The sequence below is a fragment of the Pocillopora damicornis genome, chromosome 13 (genome assembly GCF_964200805.1).
Source record: "Pocillopora damicornis chromosome 13, jaPocDami1.2, whole genome shotgun sequence".
Taxonomy (NCBI): Eukaryota; Metazoa; Cnidaria; class Anthozoa; order Scleractinia; family Pocilloporidae; genus Pocillopora; species Pocillopora damicornis.
The window spans coordinates 19241875-19262529 of NC_142682.1; the positions used below are offsets into that span (position 1 = coordinate 19241875).

At 37.0% G+C, this 20655-nt stretch overlaps 4 protein-coding genes and 1 long non-coding RNA gene across 6 annotated transcripts; 3 read left to right on the top strand and 2 right to left on the bottom strand.

Annotated features, from left to right (window-relative positions):
* The first annotated feature begins 5 nt into the window (after positions 1-5).
* On the top strand, positions 6-4462 carry LOC113681875 (nucleoside diphosphate-linked moiety X motif 6). Its single transcript, XM_027199001.2, has 6 exons — positions 6-290; positions 1238-1444; positions 1820-1875; positions 2153-2228; positions 2643-2690; positions 3768-4462. The coding sequence occupies exons 1-6, from the start codon at positions 104-106 to the stop codon at positions 4091-4093; spliced, it is 900 nt and encodes a 299-aa protein (XP_027054802.2). The 5' UTR covers positions 6-103; the 3' UTR covers positions 4094-4462.
* Positions 4174-8690, bottom strand: LOC113681877 (uncharacterized). The gene is made up of 7 exons (XM_027199005.2): positions 8095-8690; positions 7518-7597; positions 6740-6834; positions 6053-6125; positions 5893-5951; positions 5586-5658; positions 4174-5252 (listed from the first exon to the last, which is right to left on the bottom strand). The coding sequence occupies exons 1-7, from the start codon at positions 8400-8402 to the stop codon at positions 5029-5031; spliced, it is 912 nt and encodes a 303-aa protein (XP_027054806.2). The 5' UTR covers positions 8403-8690; the 3' UTR covers positions 4174-5028.
* A 940-nt stretch (positions 8691-9630) lies between these two features.
* LOC113681876 (uncharacterized) lies at positions 9631-13938 on the top strand. 2 transcript variants are annotated; one of them, XM_027199003.2, is made up of 6 exons: positions 9631-9753; positions 10605-10702; positions 11027-11099; positions 11301-11362; positions 11675-11747; positions 13417-13938. In XM_027199003.2, exons 2-6 carry the CDS (start codon positions 10643-10645, stop codon positions 13824-13826), a joined length of 678 nt encoding a protein of 225 aa, XP_027054804.2. In that variant the 5' UTR covers positions 9631-9753; positions 10605-10642; the 3' UTR covers positions 13827-13938. The 2 variants fall into 2 exon arrangements, with proteins under 2 accessions (XP_027054804.2, XP_027054805.2); XM_027199004.2 differs by lacking the exons at positions 9631-9753; positions 10605-10702; positions 11027-11099; positions 11301-11362; positions 11675-11747 and adding an exon at positions 12684-12931.
* A 190-nt stretch (positions 13939-14128) lies between these two features.
* On the bottom strand, positions 14129-16397 carry LOC113681924 (adenosine receptor A1). Its single transcript, XM_027199060.2, has one exon. It carries the CDS (start codon positions 16316-16318, stop codon positions 15278-15280), a length of 1041 nt encoding a protein of 346 aa, XP_027054861.2. The 5' UTR covers positions 16319-16397; the 3' UTR covers positions 14129-15277.
* Positions 16398-17602: 1205 nt separating this feature from the next.
* Positions 17603-20289, top strand: LOC149035837 (uncharacterized). The gene is made up of 2 exons (XR_016182245.1): positions 17603-17985; positions 18211-20289. It is a non-coding gene; the product is annotated as an uncharacterized LOC149035837 (long non-coding RNA).
* The last annotated feature ends 366 nt before the right edge of the window (positions 20290-20655 follow it).

Sequence of the window (20655 nt, forward strand, 5' to 3'; positions counted from 1 at the left end):
GTAAGGGTGCAGACTGGTCAGCAGTTTTCAAAATGGCGGACAATTTGTGAAATGTGTTGTGTAATTACAAGGAATATCATCATTGTAAGGGAACATTGCCTTCATGTCACATTTGCTAAGGAGGTCGGTCAGAAAGGGAATAGGAGGACTTTATTTATGTCGGAATAAATGCAACTCTGCAGAGGAATCTCAACTGCATTGGAACGAAGCTTATTTTAATGGAGTGACCGTGAATTTGGACCAGCTGGGAGAGCAATGTAGCCCTGGGGAATTTTCTGTGAAATTAACGAGTGAGTGGTTACTTTTGGCTCTTTTCTTGGTTCAATAACTTTGGGTGTGTTCAAATCTAAAGGAATTGTGCGCCGTGTTCCCTCACGTTTTGGAAATCGGCATAATTTTTTTGAACAGTATGAGTAAAATTATGCCGGTTGGCCTTGCCGAGTCAGAGCTTTACATTTTTGAAGGAAAAGGTCGCACCCATGTTGCTTTTCATTCAAGGATTTATACTAGGCAACCTTGATGAAACTGTAGCAGCACTGTTAAGAAGCACAGAGAACCTTGAACATAATGGAAAATAAAAGAAAAGGGTCTGAAAATAGCGGTCATATTGATGGGAGTCTTTGACACCACTGCATCATCCTTATCCCCTCTGATATGAGAGGCTTATCCTTGTCTTTTCAGCAAAAACCAACTAGGATTATTGCAGCTCCCCCCCTCCCCCCCTCCCCCCTCCCCCCCTCCCCCCCCCATTTGACTAGCCTAGCTAGTCTATAGGAGTTTACTCTTTAGGAGATCATAAGGCTTTCCTGTTTGTTAGTACCCTTTTATACTCCTGAGCAGATAGGGGCACTTTTAGAGTAGATTGTCTTGGGTGAGAACACAGCACAATAAGCAGCCTTTATCATAAACACAGACCTCTGGACCTGGAGTCCAGGGCACTAATCATTAACCCTTTAACCCCTAATAGTGACTGGCATCTAATTTCTCCTTACCATATCACCCTGAAAATTAAGGTCAGGAGAATAAAAAAGGTGATCCCTAAAGAAGCTCTTGATTGTTATACAAATTCTCCATATTGGCATCTTAGGAAATGTTTAGAGAAGAGTGTGGAGAATATAAATACTGATGTTACAGTGTAAAAGGTCAAACCACCTTGTCTCTCCCTTGTTTGAGAGGAGTGGCTTCACCCTTGGCCCTTTAATTTATACAAAGCCTGATTTTTCTACCATTTTCTCAGGAAGTATCCAACAGTGGAGAAAAGAGAGGAAGAAGTCTGTGTGGATGAAAGTGCCAATCGTTCAGAGTTACTTGATACCAGTAGCATTTGAACATGGCTTCAGTTATCACCATGCTGTTGGAGACCATGCTATGCTGTTAAAATGGCTTCCAAAAAAGGAGCATAATAAAGTTCCACCTTATGCTACCCATCAAGTTGGAGTATCAGGTGACAAAGACAGAGTGCAAAGATGAATTATAAATAGTGAACTTGTAAAATTTGTGCCAAATTTCCTTGAGGTAGTTTGATCCTTTAATAGGAATTTTCCATAGTTATAAATGGATTTCAGTTTAAAATGATTTAAGACTACTTTGAATTGTGTTTTACATGTTCTAAAATTATGGGTTATTGTCCTGAACAATAGAAATGAAATATAAATTAACCCAAGTGAAGATAGTTTCATAGAAATTTTGAATTATCACATATCTCTTTGACAATAGTTATCAGTTTCAAAAGTGTTCCCTACCAAGAAAAAGTCTTATCTATAATTTTTTAATCGATGGTCTAATGCATATCCAATATTTCTAATGTAAAAAATTGCAGGTCTTGTTCTTAACAGGGAAAAAAATGAAGTTTTAGTAGTCCAGGACAAGAACATGGTATGTAACACACACAATCAGGTCCTGTAGAAATCTGCTCTGACAAGTACACACCTCCTTGGATTGCTATTAGTATTGTTGTTTTTATGATTTCTAGTCTAAGGCAGTTTTTCATCATTCTATCATCAAAATTGTGAGTTCTTTTAAAATGATATGGAAAACCATTTTAACATTGCAAATCAAAGTTTTCATGGGATATCTAACAATGTAATTAATAATAATTTTGGTAGTTTTGGTACTTTAAATGTTGACAATGTCGGCACAATATTTTTGGCAGCTCAAGATTGGCCGGCACTTAAAAAGACCAGTTTGGAAATTTCCTGGAGGACTCTCAGATGAAGGAGAAAGTATTGGTGGGTTTGATTTATTAAGCATCTGTTCCTTTATTTTTGGAATTTATTTTACAGAGTATAACCATGAAGACCTAAAAGTAATATTTCTGAGGTGTTGAATCAGGGCTGGGATTAAATCTTACCAAAAAATTATTATATTTGAAGAAGATCATCAATAGTATGAGTATGGTATTAAGGGAACTGGGTTAATCCCTGTTTGCCAATTTATTTTAATAATTTTAAATTGTGGGGTTTTGCCCCATAGCTTTTATAAAGAATGCTTATTGAGTCAAAATGTTTCCTGAGTGGAAAGCTAATAACCAAGGTCAGATTCAAATTGCTCCTCTTCACTAATCTCATTTTTATGTACTTTTGACTCAAGAATCATGTGGGTACATGTATGTAATTTCTGTCTGACTATTTATGTTTGATTAGAGGAAACAGCAGTGCGTGAAGTCTGGGAAGAGACAGGAATACGAGCAGGTAATACACAGGGCACACCTTGTGTTAGTAAGAAGCTAGCTAAGGCTAAAGTTTTTGAAGCTAGTTACCCATTTCATAAAGAGCTTACCTCAGGGTGTTTAACTCTTTATTACACCCATTTTGAAATCACTTATGGTCCCTGTAATCTGATTGGCTCTAATTGGTGCGATTTATTCACAAATTGCGCCATTTTTTGCTTTAAATCGCATCTTTTCCCCAGCCAATGAGGAGGCTACACTAAAAACAAAACAACCAATCAGACTTCAAGGCTTGTTTAAAGTAACCGATCATATTGCAGGAAGATGAAAGACATGGATTATCATGTGGCAAATTTTGCAACTTTTGTTTCCAAAACTCTTATTTTTTCCTCCCAAAAAAAGGATGAATTTAATTTCAAACCAGCTCAGTATTGTATTAATAAAATATTTGAACTGACCAAGTCCTGTATGGGCGATTTCAAAATGGATATAATAAAGTGGTAATTGAACCTCGTGTTGTGCAATTTTGGTCTGAAATCATACTTGTGATTTCAAATCGAACTCGCGCCGCGCGCTCGTTCAATTTTGGAATCACGCGTATGATTTCAGCCCAAATTGCACTCCACTCAGTTCAATTACCATTATTAACTCCCATGTATGACCAAGACAGAATTATTCTTCTCGATAATGAACGAGCAAGTGACCAGAATAAAAAAAAAAAGATCAGTACAGGATTGTTTCTTGATATAATAACAAACTCTCTGTCCTCTATCATAAAAATTGTATAGTGGACAATAAGGAGATGCACTAATAGGATCTTGGTCTGTCACTGGTTACCATCAAGTAATTTAAGGTTTTCACCAAGTTTTTTGGTACCCATTTAAACTTCATTGTGGAGAGAGACATGCTGAGGTGTCCTATTCAGCAGACCACGACTATGAACCAGCCAATATTCTAACAGATCTCTATACATGGCCTCCAGCATGCTAGCATGCCAATTGTTAACCTCCAGTGATTACAAAATGAAATATTAATTCAGGATTGTTTCTGATTTCATTTTAGTCTCACTCTTTGCTTCTCATTTTACTTTTGATTGCAGAATTCAAATCCATTCTGCTCTTTAGACAACAGCACAAAATGAAGAATGCTTTTGACAAGTCTGATGTTTATGTTGTGTGTAGAATGGAACCATTAAGCTTTGGCATTAGTCATTGTGAGGACGAGATTGCACAGTGTCAGTGGATGGAACTATCAACTCTCCTTACCCACACAGACACCACTCCATTGACAAAATTAGCAGCAAGGTTAGCAAAACATGGACTGAAGAATGGATTTGAAAGTGTTGACATTGTGGCAAATAGTATGAGGTCTTGGGTGAATCCGAGTCAAACATTCAGCCTTTTTCACAGATATATGCCAAGCTAACAATTGAATGTTCCTTTTATGAATTTTTTTACCATTGTTTTCATTTGAGTATTGGGTGAGACAGATGCTGGTAATTATTGTTGAATTTGTGCAAATAATTTTATTTCAATTTCATCACTTGTAAGTCTTAAAACATATTTTAAATGAAGTTTGTCTCGTTCATTGAACAAAAACAAAGAATATACCAGTTCCAAACAAGGATGTGTGTCATAAAAATATTAATTGTAGAATGTAATAATTTCACAAACAATATTTATTGTAATCATGTTACTGACGAGTATTCTATTATCAAGTCTAGTTAGATTTGTCAAGATGAGACTTTCACAACATGCACACTAGTGAAATACTCATTAAAAATTGCTTCCAGTATGATCAGTTCGTGTGTTTGCCTCAATTATAGTTAATGTAAAAAAGGTTCTCTGTGATGGCAATGGTGAGAAAATATTCTTTGCAATTGACATGACACAAAACTTTTAGCCCAGTCCAGAAAAACAATTCTGTCAACCAAAAATTACAGGCCATAGTGTATTTTGCATTTAAATATTGTTATTCCAGCAAAAGAAATACTTTTTTTTCATGTCAAAAGACAGCTATATACATGGATGAAATTATAATTATACACTAAAGAATATAAACTGAATGGTTTGTGTCCCAGAGGTTAACCCTTTAACCCCCAAAAGTGATTATCTTGTAGCCTCCCTATGATCTCTGTTCACTATTCAGCAATCAGGTAATGAGTATACTCAAACCTATCTGATGGAAGTTATTACCTTGAGGTAACATCAAATTCTTGTAACTTATTTACAAGGAAATGTGTAGTAGCTAGAGGGAAAAATTAATAATTAGATCTTGAGAGTTAAAGGGTTAACCCTCTTCTTCAGCATTAGACTTCATGACTTCACATATAATACCAGAATAGGCTAAAACCTAAATGGTTATGAAGCTTGAAGCCATGCAGGATGTGCCTTAAAATGGGACTTTTTTGGAAAATGATTTTTAACAGTGATGGGAGTTCCTTTAGTTCCTGTCTGGCGTATCGTGTACTTCCCCAAGATGTATCTGTCAGGATGTTGTTGCCCTGTGTACTCTGGATCTATTGTTCCATCATTAATTGGATTAGAGGCCAAAGTTCGGATCAATCTCATAACAGCTTGTTGTTCTGAACAATAGAAGAATCATATCATGTAAGTCTAGCTGGGACCACAGTGATCAGATATTGCTGTTGTGGTTGCCTGCCCATTATAGTTATTGTAATTTACCCATGTTCCACATTGTATGTATTGTTGGCAAAGCCAATAAATTAAATTAATTAAATATAAGAATGGTTTGTGCTTGTTACAGTACTTTTCAAATGAGTGTTGTAAAACTGAAACCAGAGTAATCAAAAACTCAAATTGAATGAAGAAAATATCACAAGGAACCTATGAAAGAACCAGGAAATTGGCAACCTTGATCAGAATTGAGCTAAGAGCCCAGTATGAAGAACATGTACCTTCATTTCCAGCTTTCTTTAGCCATCGATTCACAGCTGGTACAACATCAGGCCTGAATGTGGAACTAACAGTCTATTTCATAAGAAAAGAAAATATAAGGTAATTTACACAGTCAGTCATTTATCTAAGCTTGAGGAGGTTAGCTACAGTGACTGCAACATCCTACTAATAACTATGTTTTTTGTACTTAAAATTTTAAACCATGCATGGCTAAAAACTTAATATACAAGTGTAATATACCAGTATGTAAAAAAAGATTATTTTTTCAATAACACATATTTTACATTATCCAATTCAGTCATTTACCTGCTCAACATTTGGTGCATCATGTACAACATCCAACATGTTTGACACTATCTTCCTGTCTGTTGAAAAAAAAAAAAAATAAGTGTATAACTAATACTGCTAAGCAGCTTCATTCAAGTCTTCATACTAATTTTAAATAACAAGTTGTTTACTCCATCACCTTTCATGCCAGCATTCCTGACCCAGGCTTGTGCTGCTGGTACTGCTTTTGGAGTCATAGTAGCTTTTAAAGCCTGAAAAGGAGAAATATTGTTAAGCCTCCTTTGTCACCCTTCTGCAACAGAGGTCTGTAAGAGTCTAGCACTGCTCAATCCCCTGGAAAACCTTTCTTGGATTTGTCTCAAATCTTTGCGTGGGCAGAGAAACTTTCCTTTTTATGGCACTACTACTGAGAGCCTGCTTGCAATGGCTACATATTGTTACAAAAATAGGACTGGATGAAAATATTATGGCTGCTGTTTATGTGCCACAAAACAGAAATTTTTTTGTTTCATTTAAAGATATCCCTTTAATTATTTAAGCATACTTAGTAAAGGTTAGAGAGAAAGAAAGAAAGCTGTCCAAATTAAAGATAAAAACAGTGGTGCTGCAGTTTATAAAGGGAGATTCTTTGCAGTGTACCTGTAGCCTTTAGTTTTTGTGTTTATCTCTTCTCACCAGTTAAGTTAAGGAAGTTTCTAAAAGTTGTACCCAGTTTAAAATTGATGCAAACACTAATAAATGTTATGTGAAAATTGGGGCCAAAAAAAGTGAAAAAAAAAACATACAAAAGAGAAATCTGTTGAGTTTCCTCACCTGAGTCACCCCTGCTAACTAAGGTGCAAGAATGATCTAACTTGAAGCATACCTTATCCAGGCCCCTTTTTTCCATATCTTTCATTTCCCATAAAGTGTAATACATTGTCTGCTGCCTGTCATTTGGTTCCTCAGGTTTATAACCAACTAAGAAATAATAAAATTTATTAAAACCTGCCTCAACTGAAATGGATTACCAGTTGACCATTTACTGTCTTAGCATGAAGGAACTGTGGCTATTCCACAGGTTAGGGTGTGGTGAGGGTTGGCTTGGTTGAGTTGTTCCTGAAGTTCCTCGTCTGGTCCATGTCTCATTCCACCCCCTCCTAATCCCTTCTTGCCAAAAGTTTTCTCTCTGTCTCAAGAGGATAATTAGCACTCCTTCTTGAGACAGAAAAGACTGCCAGCAGTCTGCAACTGAAAGATTACTGAAAGCCAACAGGGTGGTTGGCCATCTTCATGGTTTTGAACAGCACATAACAGGGACTAAACAGGTTGAGGGACCACCTGTCACACTTCATGCCCTCTTTCCACGTTCTTGACACATTGATAACTGGGAGTAAGTCAAGACTAGTGCCAGTATGGTTTCTTCGCTGTTACTATTTGGATTTAGTTTCAGCAACAAACAAAATATATATTGGATGTGCATTCCAGAATAACCTGATCACAGATCTTCAATTGTAAAATCTTAATTATGTTTCACAAGATACAGTTTTGCAACTGCAACACTTCAAAGCCCAGGCCAATAACCAGAGTGAAATAAAATTTTATTGAATGATTCTATCAATGTTTACATTTTAACATAACAGAAAGATGAATGTTCATCCTACCATCATATGGGTCCTGTTGTGGCTTTTCTTTAGGTTTGGGAAACCCTTTTGCCTGCCTCAGGTGGAGCCGCAAAAATGGCCTACAAGAAATAAATTTGCCCTGCCATTTACTTGCAGAAAAAAATAACTTATGTGAACATTAAGATGTTCTTACATACAAGAAAATGCAAGAAAATATAACTGACATCTGCTCTATAAGATTCTCACACATTTATCGACGTCACGTTGATTTTCTCTCAGGTGGGATAAGTAGGAAGAGTATATCCCCGACCCCCCCCCCCCCCCGCCCCGACCCCCGCTAGATCCATCTTGTAATACGGTATCCCGTCTCGGAATTGTTCGGTGGTTCATAAATTTCTCATGCGAGATCCGCATAATTTTGCTATGACTCTTGACTCTTCTGTTTTTAGAAGCCTTGAAACCGAAATCGTTCCCGTTTCATTGATGAACTGGCTTAAAACACATTACCACTTAATCCCTATAAGATATCATCACAGACAAAGGACCTTGAAGTTATCCTCCAAACCATAGGATCACTTATTGATGTTTGCACTTCACACAAACAAAAGACACAGACCTTGTTGGATGAGGGTTATTTCGTCTCGTTGGCGAAGTCGGTCGGCAGGGAGTGGGTTCTTGAAGCGCTTTGTAGTTGTGTGTTGACGAATATGTTGTCACAAAGTGGTTACATTTCACAGAAGGCAATGGATCTCCAGGGTTCTCCCATGATCGCTGCCATGACTGTCTAGAAAGGCTTCGAATTTTGTCGAATTCCGTCTTCGGAATACCCTCCTTTCGTCTTTCGTGTTCTCTGAATATCTCAGCGGACTTAGAACGGAAGCGAAGATCATGTGGGTATCCAAGATTTGTTAAAACGTGAGTCATAATTGCACTACAAAAATGTCAAATGGCGGATGCTTCCTGGATTACTTCGTTGATTAGAGAATCGAGATAGTGCAAATGGATGTGATAATTTTCACACTAAAACACCAAGGTAAACTAAGATCGATCTGAAGTTCTTTAGCTCTTCAGATATTTCTGAATTCGTTCACGCGGTCAAGGAAAAACGGTTCCCCAATGAAAATTGATCAAGTCTTCTAGACCGCGCCACCGCGAAAACTGACAACAATCAACATTGCTTGGTTACTTTAATTTATGCAAAAAATTAAGTCACTGCAAGAATAATTATTCATTTGCCTACTGACTTCAATTGTCGTTTCGTCTTGGAAAGCTGTTAATTTTCACAATGGTACTTTGCGGTTTGCTAGCTGAGAGAAAGATAAATAATTGATTAAACGAAAGTGAGCCGTATTCTAACAGCCTACTAATTTTCCAATGCCTGCAAATTGACGACGTTCACTTGAATGAGATATATTTGTCACCACAGAATTGAGTGGATTCAAAATTCACTCAGAGCGGGGGAAATTGCTCAAATTAACAAGGTTGTTGCCCCTCAAAAATTCTTAAAAGATGAATGAACTGATGCACGGTAACAAAAACAGAACAATTTCTCATAAAATCACGATGAGGACAAAACTCCAGTGGTGGCGCAAGAGACCATATCAAGTTTGGAAAGCTCATAACTCAAAATGAAGTTGAAATGTTTCTTATTTGTCCAATTTTCTTCAATTTCATCAATATATCCCAAAGCCCTTAAAGCCTCCGACTTCCGCCGTAATTAGGATGTAAACAAAGGTAACAGGAGAGCATAAAATTTAAGTGAAATAAATAAATGAATTGAAGACGAAGAAGAAGAAGAAGAAGAAGAAGAAGAGGAAAACTAGAAGAAAACATAATACCATCAAGCGGCAATTTCAATTTGAGCACGTAAAATCCATCTTGCCTATTTTTAGCCAAAGCATTCGTATTATTAACAGTCATTAGCACGTCGAAACCTCAAGAGCTTTTAGCTGTTCTTCTATTGTTAATAATTAATCGTGAGTAATCACTCTGTAAACCTAAAAATATCTCCTAAAACAGAATTGTTAGTGATAACAATTAGACCGTTATCTAGTGGTTACTAAACAAACCTACAACGCGATTTGTGTGGACGAGAAATTTAAACAAAATTATCCTATTGATTCGCAACACGGGAAACTTTTAGTATCCTGCATAACTTTATAAATAAAATAGATTTAAAATTCGGCGAAGTTCCAAAACATAAAGGTTACAAAAGGAATTGAATTCGTAAGATCACTAAAGTTTACTGCCCCATCATCTGAACTCCAAAATTAACGTAAGTTTAGTTAGGTTAATTACTTTTTATCTTGTCCACATACTCAGTGCATGCTGTTTAAAAAAGATTTTCATGTTCACAGACTTTGTTATCGTGATAAGAGTAGCATCAAATGTAAGAATCGCAATTCGAGAGCACTTATTTATCACTAGGTAGGAATTATATATTGTTGTTACAAAGTTTTTTTTCCAGAGGTTACTCAAATAGTTATTTTGTCAAATTTCCCACAGAAGCCTGAAACTTAAAAGAACAAACATCTTAAGAATTTCGGCTCAGTTTTCTTAACTTTACATCCTTTGTATTCAAGTCTCTTCATGTGGAGAATTAAAATGTAAACAAAGAAGTTTTCGATGATTTAACGAATTTTTTCTGAAAGTCTTTGCTTCACATATCTAAATCTTCGGAAATGCTTTAGTTTAGAAATGAAAGTGATTTTTGTGAAAGAATTGGGTTGAAAAATGAACCCTAAGCAAATCTGTTGCATCAGAAATTTTTAGTGAAAAGCTTCAGGATGCATGGAAGGCGGTATCTAGGCAACTAGGACGAAGCGATCAAGTGAAATATGGCTTAACTCATTTGTCAAATTGAAAAGAGAAGTACAATTTCTTAGAGATCTCTCTTGTTCAAATTTAAAAAATTATGATTTCACAAAGAAAGTTAGGGTGACGGTAAACAGAGATTGTGAGTGGGCATACGAATGGACTCCAATATATTCCTAATTTAACTTGTAAACAGAATTACTTCCTTGTGGTAGAGGGGTTCTATGGAAAATTTTTTTCGTAAACTCAGGAAGGATGGAATCATTCAGCAAGAGCTTTCATTTAACAAGATCGTTCTTGTGCTTTTATCAGTTTTCAAAGAAGAAAGTGCATAAGCTGGACTGCTGTTCATGATGAATTACTGCAGCAAGCCTTCCTATAACTACAGACAGAAAACCATGGAGGAAGAGGTAAGGAAAATGGATTATACATACTGCGGCCGGTTTTAGGATAACCCGGCATCGATGGCTTGCGCTGAATTAGTCGGGCCTGAGTGTTGTATGGTGTGTGTTTTTAGCGAATTTCAATTTGGCTTGTGTTACCAAGCTTTGGGTCAAAAAACCGAAAGCTGCGCCGAAAATAGCTAAAAAAGAATAAGGCGAAGGCGAAGGCGAAGGCGAAAGTGTTTTTTACTTTGAGCCTCTTGCCTGAGCGAATTGAGCAATTGGTGAAAACTTGCTTTATGAAACTGGAAAAAGGAATGACCTTACTCTCTTTTTATACGTTTACCTCAGATGCTTCCTCGTCCCTTCACCCCAAACAAGGCCCGCAGAGCTTTCAATTGGTTGAGATCTGGGCAGTACGACGGTAAGTCACTTAATTGACACGGTATACTTAATCTTTAACTTCCAAGATATTATCAAGAATTCTCCTTCAAATTTCGATATAGTTCCTTGCAAATAAGTTGAGAGCTTTTGGTGTCACATCAATATATATATGAAAACCCTATTTGAATTCACCTGCCAGAGGAACATGACTCTAAAGATAGCCCTTGTATCTGATTGACAGAAAAACTTGCGGTGCTCAAATCGTTTTGGATCAAGGAGGAGGAAAGACAAGCAACAGAAAAGGTAAAACGATCCAATGGATTTGATTTGAGAAAAGGAATGAGTTAAGAATCATGTTCTTTTTTCCAGCTCTGATGACTGCCCAAAATAAAGCAAAAGTGAGAGAGTGTTTGAAGCCGCTTGATAACTTTAATTTTGGTGTCGTCGTTCATATCTGTTCGACTTTTTCAAGGCTTTGGACCATTAGATAGATTTCGAAAACTCAACTCCACAACCGAAGAAATGTAACGTCTCTCAAGATGACGAAAAGAACAGAAAGCCAACCTTAAACTTACGATTAATATAAACCATGACTATGGAATAATTTTCCTTCAGGTTTTGAGGGACAGTTTCCATCCACAAGTGGTGCCACGAGTCAGGGCGTGGCTTGATGAGGCTGATGAGGAAGGTAAGCAACTTGAAGTTTGTCTGTTTCTTTGTTTGTTCATTACAAAAGCCCTGTATCCTGTAGTAATTGTACACTAGGTTGTAACCTGGTCTATTGAGGTAGAAAAGTAAGTTCTATTATGGAGTTAAGTGGCCCATTCAGCTGGTTTCATGAAGTAACTAAGAGTGTTGCTGAGGCGACAGTCCATCACAAGGTCAGGCTAATTTGATTTTATCAATAGAGTTGATAACATAAATTTGCCACCATAAAGGGCTTCAAAGCTGACATTTCGAGCGTAATTAGCCCTTCGTCAGAGCTAAATCAACAAGGTCACCCAGCGTTTCATTCAGCTTCTCTAACACTTCTTCAGTAATCAGTTATACTCCTTAGTGGAGAGAGGACGAAAGTAAAATGTTTCGCCCGAGCACACAACAGTATGACCCGAACCAGACCTCTCGTCGCGAAGTCCGGCACATCAACCGTTCTGCTACTGCGTCTCCTATCTAAGAAATGATTTGTGATTGGTCAGGATTCGTTATCATCTATATATCATCTTGGACATCTTTTCGCTTAAAATGGAAAAATAAAGATGAATAGTAAAAATTTACTCAACGCTTTCCCCCAAAAAGGAAATGATTTGTGATTGGTCAGGATTCATAATCATCCATATCATCTTGGACACCGTTTTGGTTTAAAATGGGGAAATAAAGAAGAATGGAAAAAAATGTATTCACCACACACCTCAGAAAAAACAAAAACAAAAACAAAAAAACAGAAACATTAAATTGGCGACAATCTGAAAGGTTTCTACTTTTTTTCTTTCGTGCTATCATTACGACGACCTCGTATAAATTAATATCCTGAGCCCAAGTTTTTATTTTACAAATTTTAAGCTGAAATTTCATACGGAGGAAAGGAACATTCTGAATTATTTCGCGAGCATTTTTTTATTTTATTGGTTCTGGGTAATACGATTCGACAACGCATTTAAGGTGTTAATTAAATATACGTCACTATTTTCGCGCGCACGTAACAAATATGATGATGGAGGATTCGATATTCGTTCACAATTATGAAATGTTGCCAGCATAAGAGGTTAAAATCCTCGCAATGTAAAGCTGGCAACCAACGATGGAATCCTACCTCCAAGCTCCGCCTAAACAATTCTTACTTGCCCTCGTTTCGCCCAATAATCGATGATGAAGGTTTGTGAAAAATCCAGTTCAGTGTTGGTTGTAATCCATTAAGAAGGTTATTTCAAAAGACGTTAGGGGAATCTAGCCGTTATACATGCAGAATATCATCAGGGAATTTTTGACCGATCATTTTCGAGAAAAGCGCGCGCGGGGCCGAACGGATCAGGGACGAGTGCGTGCGCATTTAACGATTAGACTCGGACACATATATGATCCCTGAAGCATCGAAACGGCTTTTTTGCTACCTTTGCGCCAACTGTGCGCTATTTTTAGTGAATAAGAAAATCCTATCGTCTAATTCCCAACGCAAAAATATGGACAGGTTAGTGTTTTAACTGAATTTACATCGGTAATTCGCCATCCCACTCTGGTAGGTCTTAATTTTACCCTAGAGATATTTGCAGTGAAATGCAATTCCTATGTCACATTTAAATAATTCAGAAGTGCACTTAGTACACATTACGTTGGAATTTATTCATTTCTTTTCCCTGTAGAGAAGAAAGCAATCTTCAAGTTATTTCGGAGCATGGCTAGTCAACCTTCTCCTGAGAAAGCTTCCACAACGCTTAAAAAACTGAGCCTGCCTTTTGATGCTTCAACACGTAACTTTGGTGTAACAAGCAACCAAACCCAGAAAAGAAAAATTACTCTGGATGACGCCAGGCACAAAATAAATCCCAATCTCTTAACGGCTCGTGGACGTGGGGACCTTATTTACGTGGCGCAGAGAAGAACTGAGTTCGATATTGCACCCGACTGGAGAGCACCAATGCGCAGCGTGGTTCCTATGACCCAGATCACTCGGGGTGCTCCTACGCAGGAGAGGCTACCAAGGTTAACTAAGCACGTCTGTCTACATAATCAGCGTGAGTTTGTGATTCATCCCGAATGGATTATCCATTGAAGTTAAGGAGAGCAATTCAAGGGAACGGTTCACTCCATTTTTCAGTCTTTTTCAATTGTTGCTTAAATTGTTAGTTTGTATTCCGCCGGTTAGAAATAAACAATTGATAACGGTACGCTTGATGTTGTGATTTTTTAGGAGGATTGGAAACAAAGTAAAATTGCTTTCTTGTAAGCTATGCGAATTGGAAATTGAAGTTGGGATTAAATTTAAGAAATTTCTTTAAATAGTAACGTACAAGATCAGAATTAAAGGGAGCCGACGTTCTCTGGCGATCTGTTCTGCTCTGCCTCAGTCTTGTCTGCACTGAACAATTTTCTCTTTTAATTCTACTGAATTTTCAATATTATCCCTCTCTTTCCTGCCTGAATGTCTTTCAAACATTTCATTTTCATGGTGTTGTACATGGGCGTTGAGCTTATGAAAGCATTTCTGGTCTTTCTGTGACATACAAAATCTTTAGCAACTTCACATCATTTGACAATACTTTTCCGTCCGTTTCCCATAAAAACAGGTCTGGAATTTTTTTAGTGTGGATTTTAAAAGAAGGAAAAAGTGGTCTGTAACTCGACAATTTTATTTGCTAACAAAGATTGACTTACATATATTCTTGAGTCATCTAAGTCTTTTACGTACGTCATTTGACAGCTCATAACCAGATAATCATGTGATCCAATGCCTCTCAATATCTACCAGAATAGTAAACACTTAATCAAGGACAAAACATTACTTAAAAGAGTAAAATTCAAAACCATCTGGGATTGAAATTCTGAATACGATGACGTTAGTAAAGGTATGTCATCAACTTGAAGCAAAAAAAGTGGCACAAATAACGCGAGTGAGTGAGCTGTCAAAAGACTGAAGTCAGTTACAATTCCTTCTCAATGCGTTCTCATTTGGAAGACAAACAATCACTTTAGAGAATCTGCAGATATAAGTTCAATTGAAAATTTTTAGAAATTCTTTGGCTGAACGCTCATGAACACCGTACCGTGCTCGTATCAAACTTTTCACAAGATTCTCCCGTTGTGGTTTTTTTTTTTTCTGAGGAGTTGTTTTTGCACTGTATTCTACATTTGTATATTTGTGGCGAAGGAAGCAATTGTCATAGACTAATAAAGACATTCGTGTAATGAAAGTCGAAACGTCATCATATTTCAAATTTCGAAAGCAGACGGTTTCCCTTTTTTCATCTCATCTCGATACTTCATCGTGAAATCGTTAGGAAAAAATCTCGCGGAGCTTCAATTCCAAAAAATAAAATAAAAAATGAGGATTTGTGTATATAGTTGCTTAATCTGATGGCCATGAATTCCGAGGATTGAGTGAAGATAGCGTGAACCACAATTCTCATGCACCAAAATCTCTAAAACGAATTCGCCGAGATGCGAGGTATATTAATTTCCTATAACTGTTCGTTCAATCAGTTTCAAACCATGATTACGTCTCTATCATTCACTAACAACACTTGTATCCAAAGAATCTGCCGATCGTGCATCGCGTGATGAAATGGTACGAGGAGCAGTATTACTGATTTGTTGATTAGACATACTGCCCCTTTTAAAAATTGCCTTAAAGGCTCTTCTGTATTTCGGGATTCTCCATGCGTAGATGAAAGGATTAATACTACTGCTTATCAAAAGAATCTTATTTGCGGTGTAAAGAAAGGATCGAAAGCCAACCTCAGTTTTCATTCGTGGACGAAAAAAGGTTATATTGAGAGCTATAAACTGCGGTGTAAATGTTAAGTAAAACAAAGCCAGCACGATGAGAATTGCCTTTAAAACTTTTCTTTCCCTTTTCCTGTGTGCGTAGAACATCGTTTCATCTGTAGGAGACAAAGTTCTCACTTGATTTGTGTGCAAGCGGAGAGCGTGATACGATTCCCAGAAAACCACAGCGAGAATGATTAACGGAAGGGATAGGTGAAGATGACAATATAGCAAAGTTGAAATTTCCTGAGAAATTCCGATACGAGAAAGACCAACAAAGAGCAAGGCATAGATCCAAACCGCTATGATGAAAATTTTCGTTTTCTTTTTAGCAACGTCAACTTGCGTTTTGTATCGCAGAGGTGATTCCATTGCAAACAAACGATCAAATGACATCGCCATTACAGTACATGATCCAACAACATTTGTTATAATGCCAGTGGTTATTATCATCACTCGGATTCCCACAAGTTTTTCATCAGTTCTGGTGTGGAATATCATATAATCGTAGTACAGGCTCCCGCATCCAGGAACAGCTCCCGAGATGAAATCACACAGACTTAAGTTCATTACAAGAAGTGTAAATGATGACTTACATAGTTGCTTCTGCCGACGAGAATCTCTGAAGATGGTAATAAGAAGAATGGCGTTTGAAAGAATTGCTGGCGTAGAGATGACGAAGTCGATGACTATATGAGCCAAAAAGAAAGACGAATAACTGTGAAATGGTCTTTGAGTCGGAACTGTAGGACCAGGGCCCATTTTCACGGTCGAATTCATAGATTTAAGGAATCATTGGAGACCATAATGACTCGCCCTCCTGATTCTCGCCAACCCACCAGAGCATGAATCTTAAGAGAGTGTAATCGAGATTTGTTTTTCTAAAGATATGTCTGATGTAATGAAACACTCGTTTTCATAAAGCTTTCTTTATCCTCGATATGCGTCATAGGTCGATAATAGCGATTTATTGGCTGTCTACTTTAGATCAGATGTAATGATGCGGAAATAAACGCGTCAATTTTGACGGACAGGATTCAAGAGATTTCTGAACGCAATTATGTTTTCTCATAATGTCTTAATCGGCTATAATCTCAGAAAATTTCATCGCACACAAAGCTCTTTTAGCGTCATTGCAAATGTTGATTTTACGAGACTAGATTACAAAACAAATACATGTATCGAGGTACGAATGTTTTTTATGATTTATCGCACGCACAAGCTCTAATTTTGCTAGTAAATGATATGCACAAGAGAGCGATCTTGACACCTGCCGCTGAAAGTTTTTACGGCTCAGGAAATGCCAAAGGCAATTTTTTATATCAGAGCGCCGTACAAATATTGAATCAAGTACCTAAAATATACGACTACCTCAGAAGTAAGGCCCTTTAAAATTCGGAACTGTTAAAGCCAGCCACCAATCACAGTTTAAGTATTATGGTGGGTGGGTACGCTCCGGTTTTATAATTGTTTGCCTAAAAAACGAAATGAATGAACCAGGTTAAAAAACACTATTTGGAAGGGATGGTGTTTTTCACATGTTTTTCAATCACTTTCATAAAGCCTTTCACATGACATATGAATTTTTCCTGAGAAATGATTGCAAGGTTAGAGACTGAACGTAGAATTATGTATAATTACGGGCGCCTAAGTTCAGATACGGTTCTAGTTTATATTCAGAAATGGCACTTGAACAATTGACCTGATAATTTAAAGCCTTTTGAGTTTTCCAATTTAAGTCAAGTGAACTAATTTGCGTTTGAATGGATGTTAGAAGTCGCTCGGATTTTCGAGTGCCAAGCGACCTTTTCACACACCTCATATTAAGAGTCAAAGTGACCACTTGCCAATGTTGTAGTAGTATTGCCCACATAATAGAAGTAATTCAAGCACTTACCTCAAGCTAATTCCTCAAGCGTACAGAGAACAACATGATCTCGAGACCGAAATTACGATTATCGTTATTTCTAAATTGGCACCAAATTTATGGATATAGTAATTTCGTGGCACTCTTTACCAATGCTCTTTACACGTGTTAAATAAAGAGAAGGACTCGGTTCCACTGTCTTACAACATTCAAGATGGCGGAGGAAAGGGGTAAATGTGCGTTCAGTTGTGATCAGCATGATCTCGACACCAAAATAACGATTATCGTTATTTCTAAATTGGCCCTGAAATAACGAATATCGTAATTTCAGTGCATGTCTGAGACCTTCGGGCTCGAAGCTTGGGAACTAGTATTCAGGGAAAGATAAAATGGCGGCTTACGGCGGCGAAGGAAATCTAAGTAGTTTAATATTTAGCGTGAAAAGGCTTGGGTGTTGTGATCTGGTTCTCAAGTAAAAAAAAAATCACGGTCTGCAATGGCCCTACCACCTTTTGAACAACAAGAAAACATTGAAACGGTGGTAAAAAGCAGCAAGTTTCGAAGTCTAAACGAAAGATGGGTAAGCTGAGTTTCAGTCCAATATCATGACATTTGGGATGTAATTTCGATACCGAATAAATAGTTCTACATGGTTATACACGCATAGGATTCTGTTGTGTTCACGTGAAGGCCATTCCAGCCATTCCTGCCACTTGTAAGTGGTAGGAAATAAAAGATATGTATAGTTGTTTCGTATTGAAGCCCTGTGAAATCACAAATTTGATTTATTTCTTCTTTGTTTTAGGTGGTCATTATCCATTACTTTTGGAAGTCGATGCTGATGAGAAAGAAAAAATGTTTATGATTATTTCTTCTCTCGAACATTTTACTATTTAGGTACCAAATAATCTTGATACTGAAGATCATTGCATCCATTATGAAAAAATTACCCTTGATTGCTTTGTCAACTGGAATGTATAATGTAATATACCTTGTGATTTGTGGGATTTTCACAAGTAAACTAGAAATACTTGAAGAGGGTAATGATGTAGTTAATGCAAAGTGTTTTGGTACAAAGTCTGCTTTGCTGTAATCTACCTGAAGGTGCTTTTTATATGCTAGTAACACTTGCACAGCCCAGTAAAAATGTTCTTTAGTAGTAGTCAAGCTGGCTGTGGTAATTATAGGCAGTAGAGGCCAAACCTCATCCTGAAAAGCAGTCTGAAAGGTGTGAAGTCAGTGGAAGATACTTCATTGTAGGTGGCCAAATTGCAAGCTGTCAGCCCATTTTGAGTGAGTAGTTAAACTCAAGATCGGCTATTTTAACTAATTTTATTGAGAGCCAAATCCTGCAAGGCTTATATTCTGTATTAATTTGAAGTGTTACTTTTATGTTTCTTATTTTGCAGTAAGTGGGCTTGTTGTGGCTATTTTTCTCTCAAACATTTTTTTCAGCTTAGTCAAAACGTTTTTTAGAAGTAGGCAAGCTGGCTATAGTAACAGAAGGTAGAGACCAAACCTTGTCCAGACTAGATGCCTAACAAATGTTCTGTGTGGAAAGCCAAATCCCTGGTTACCGGCACATTTTGACTAGGCTATTTGTTATTTAGCTACTCTTATTATTAAAGATTACTGCATTCCTTTTTAATAATTTGCTGCCAATTGTATGCTGTATATAGCTTATGATTTGTGTGATTTTCAAGAGTAAATTAGAAATACCTGAAGATGGTAATGATGTACTAGATAACGTACTTGATGCAAAGCAATTTTGGCACAAAGTGTATGCCTTGTCCTCAGGTGATTTTAACATGCTAATAAGATTTGTTATTCAAATAATATACATCAGCTGGAATGGGAATATTGAAAGAAAAAGAATAATATTTAACCATAACAAGTTTTGGTTTTATGTCCAAATTAAGCACTTAGTTGAAGATCACTGCACTGATCAGGCCCCAAAGGCCAAAAAAGAGCTGTCTGCTGTTAGTTTAATTTTTGTCATTTCTATTGATTTATTTTATTTATCAATGTTTCTTTGAGTTATAATTCATTGACCTCTTTCAATAGTGCAGGTTCGCTCGTGTAACCTAATCCCACATGTATGTATGTACAATCTCAGTTGAAATTTTGAGTGGCAGGCAAGCTGGCAATAGTAATAGGCAGCAGAGGCCAAATCTTGTCCTGAATAGAAGTCTGACATGTGTGAAATTGGCAGCTATTTCATTGTAGGTGGCCAAATTGTTGGCTGCAGCACATTTTGACCTGGCTGATTGTGTGTGTGTTATGTATGTGTTCTTCTTTTTAGGTGTTAAACAGGTCAAAGTACCGAAAAAAACCTCTGTGATAACTTGGTAGTCTAAGATGTAAAAATTTTTAATAATGAGGTAAAGCTTGATCATTCTTAAGAGTTTGCATCTGTTCTAAAAGTTTTGGGGAGAGTTAGGGGAGCATTATTTATACAAATGTATTTGGTTGGTTGGCCTGGGAGGGACCAAGAATTAAAGAATTCATTGATTCTCTTACACCTTTTGTCTGCATAGTGTGCTTCTGTAGAGCTTAGTTATTGCTGTAGAAAACGTTTTTGGAGGGCCCTTGAGATCACTCACTTTTGAGCTAGTTGCCCCTAGGGAAGGGGATATCTGTACTTATTATCTCCCTGGGGGGGGGTGAAGGGTTAAAGACTGATTCTTCTCCAGTAGCCACAAGTACCCCTGCATATGGAAATTTTGAACACTATTAAAGGGCTAGTACCCTCATTTCATACTTGAATTTCTAATTTAGTGTAAGTTATGACAAATAATGAATGTAAATTCATCTTGGTTGTACAGGTTATATCCAGCAGTCCTTAAAAAAAAATAAAAAGGTATTTTTCTGAATTTAAAAAAAAGTGTTCTTGCTTCAAAGTAAGTGCATGATATGTCATTCAATTAATGCTCTAGCAGAGTTTTTGTTTGAAATGCCAAAATCAACTTCATGAGTAAGGACAAAAAAAAAAGGCAATAAGCAAATGTTCCTCTGTATCCTTTATGTCAATTTGGGCTGAAAAACAGGTTTTTTTCCTTTTGCAAAAATTAGCTTATTTCACGACCAAAAACGATGCAAACAAGCTGAAACGTTATGTTTTCAGCAAAACAGCGATAGAATCTGCGAAAAAACAATGGAGACAAGCTAACACACAGTGTTCTCAGTAAAATTTGGGCAAACAAAACCTTAAAAACCAAAAAAAAAACAATTGCGCTGACTTACCCATTTT

Bases quoted from the DNA above. Each gene is read 5' to 3' on its own strand.
- LOC113681876 (XM_027199003.2), top strand. From the start codon at position 10,643: ATGATGAATTACTGCAGCAAGCCTTCCTATAACTACAGACAGAAAACC. The intron at 10,703-11,026 runs GTAAGGAAAATG...CGTTTACCTCAG, and splicing joins AGAAAACCATGGAGGAAGAG to ATGCTTCCTCGTCCCTTCAC. The intron at 11,100-11,300 runs GTAAGTCACTTA...TCTGATTGACAG, and splicing joins GAGATCTGGGCAGTACGACG to AAAAACTTGCGGTGCTCAAA.
- LOC113681875 (XM_027199001.2), top strand. From the start codon at position 104: ATGTCACATTTGCTAAGGAGGTCGGTCAGAAAGGGAATAGGAGGACTT. The intron at 1,876-2,152 runs GTATGTAACACA...TATTTTTGGCAG, and splicing joins TAGTCCAGGACAAGAACATG to CTCAAGATTGGCCGGCACTT. The intron at 2,691-3,767 runs GTAATACACAGG...TTTTGATTGCAG, and splicing joins AGAGACAGGAATACGAGCAG to AATTCAAATCCATTCTGCTC.
- LOC113681877 (XM_027199005.2), bottom strand. From the start codon at position 8,402: ATGACTCACGTTTTAACAAATCTTGGATACCCACATGATCTTCGCTTC. The intron at 6,835-7,517 runs GTAGGATGAACA...ATTATTTCTTAG, and splicing joins ACAACAGGACCCATATGATG to TTGGTTATAAACCTGAGGAA. The intron at 6,126-6,739 runs GTATGCTTCAAG...TCTCCTTTTCAG, and splicing joins AAAAAAGGGGCCTGGATAAG to GCTTTAAAAGCTACTATGAC.
- LOC113681924 (XM_027199060.2), bottom strand. From the start codon at position 16,318: ATGAATTCGACCGTGAAAATGGGCCCTGGTCCTACAGTTCCGACTCAA.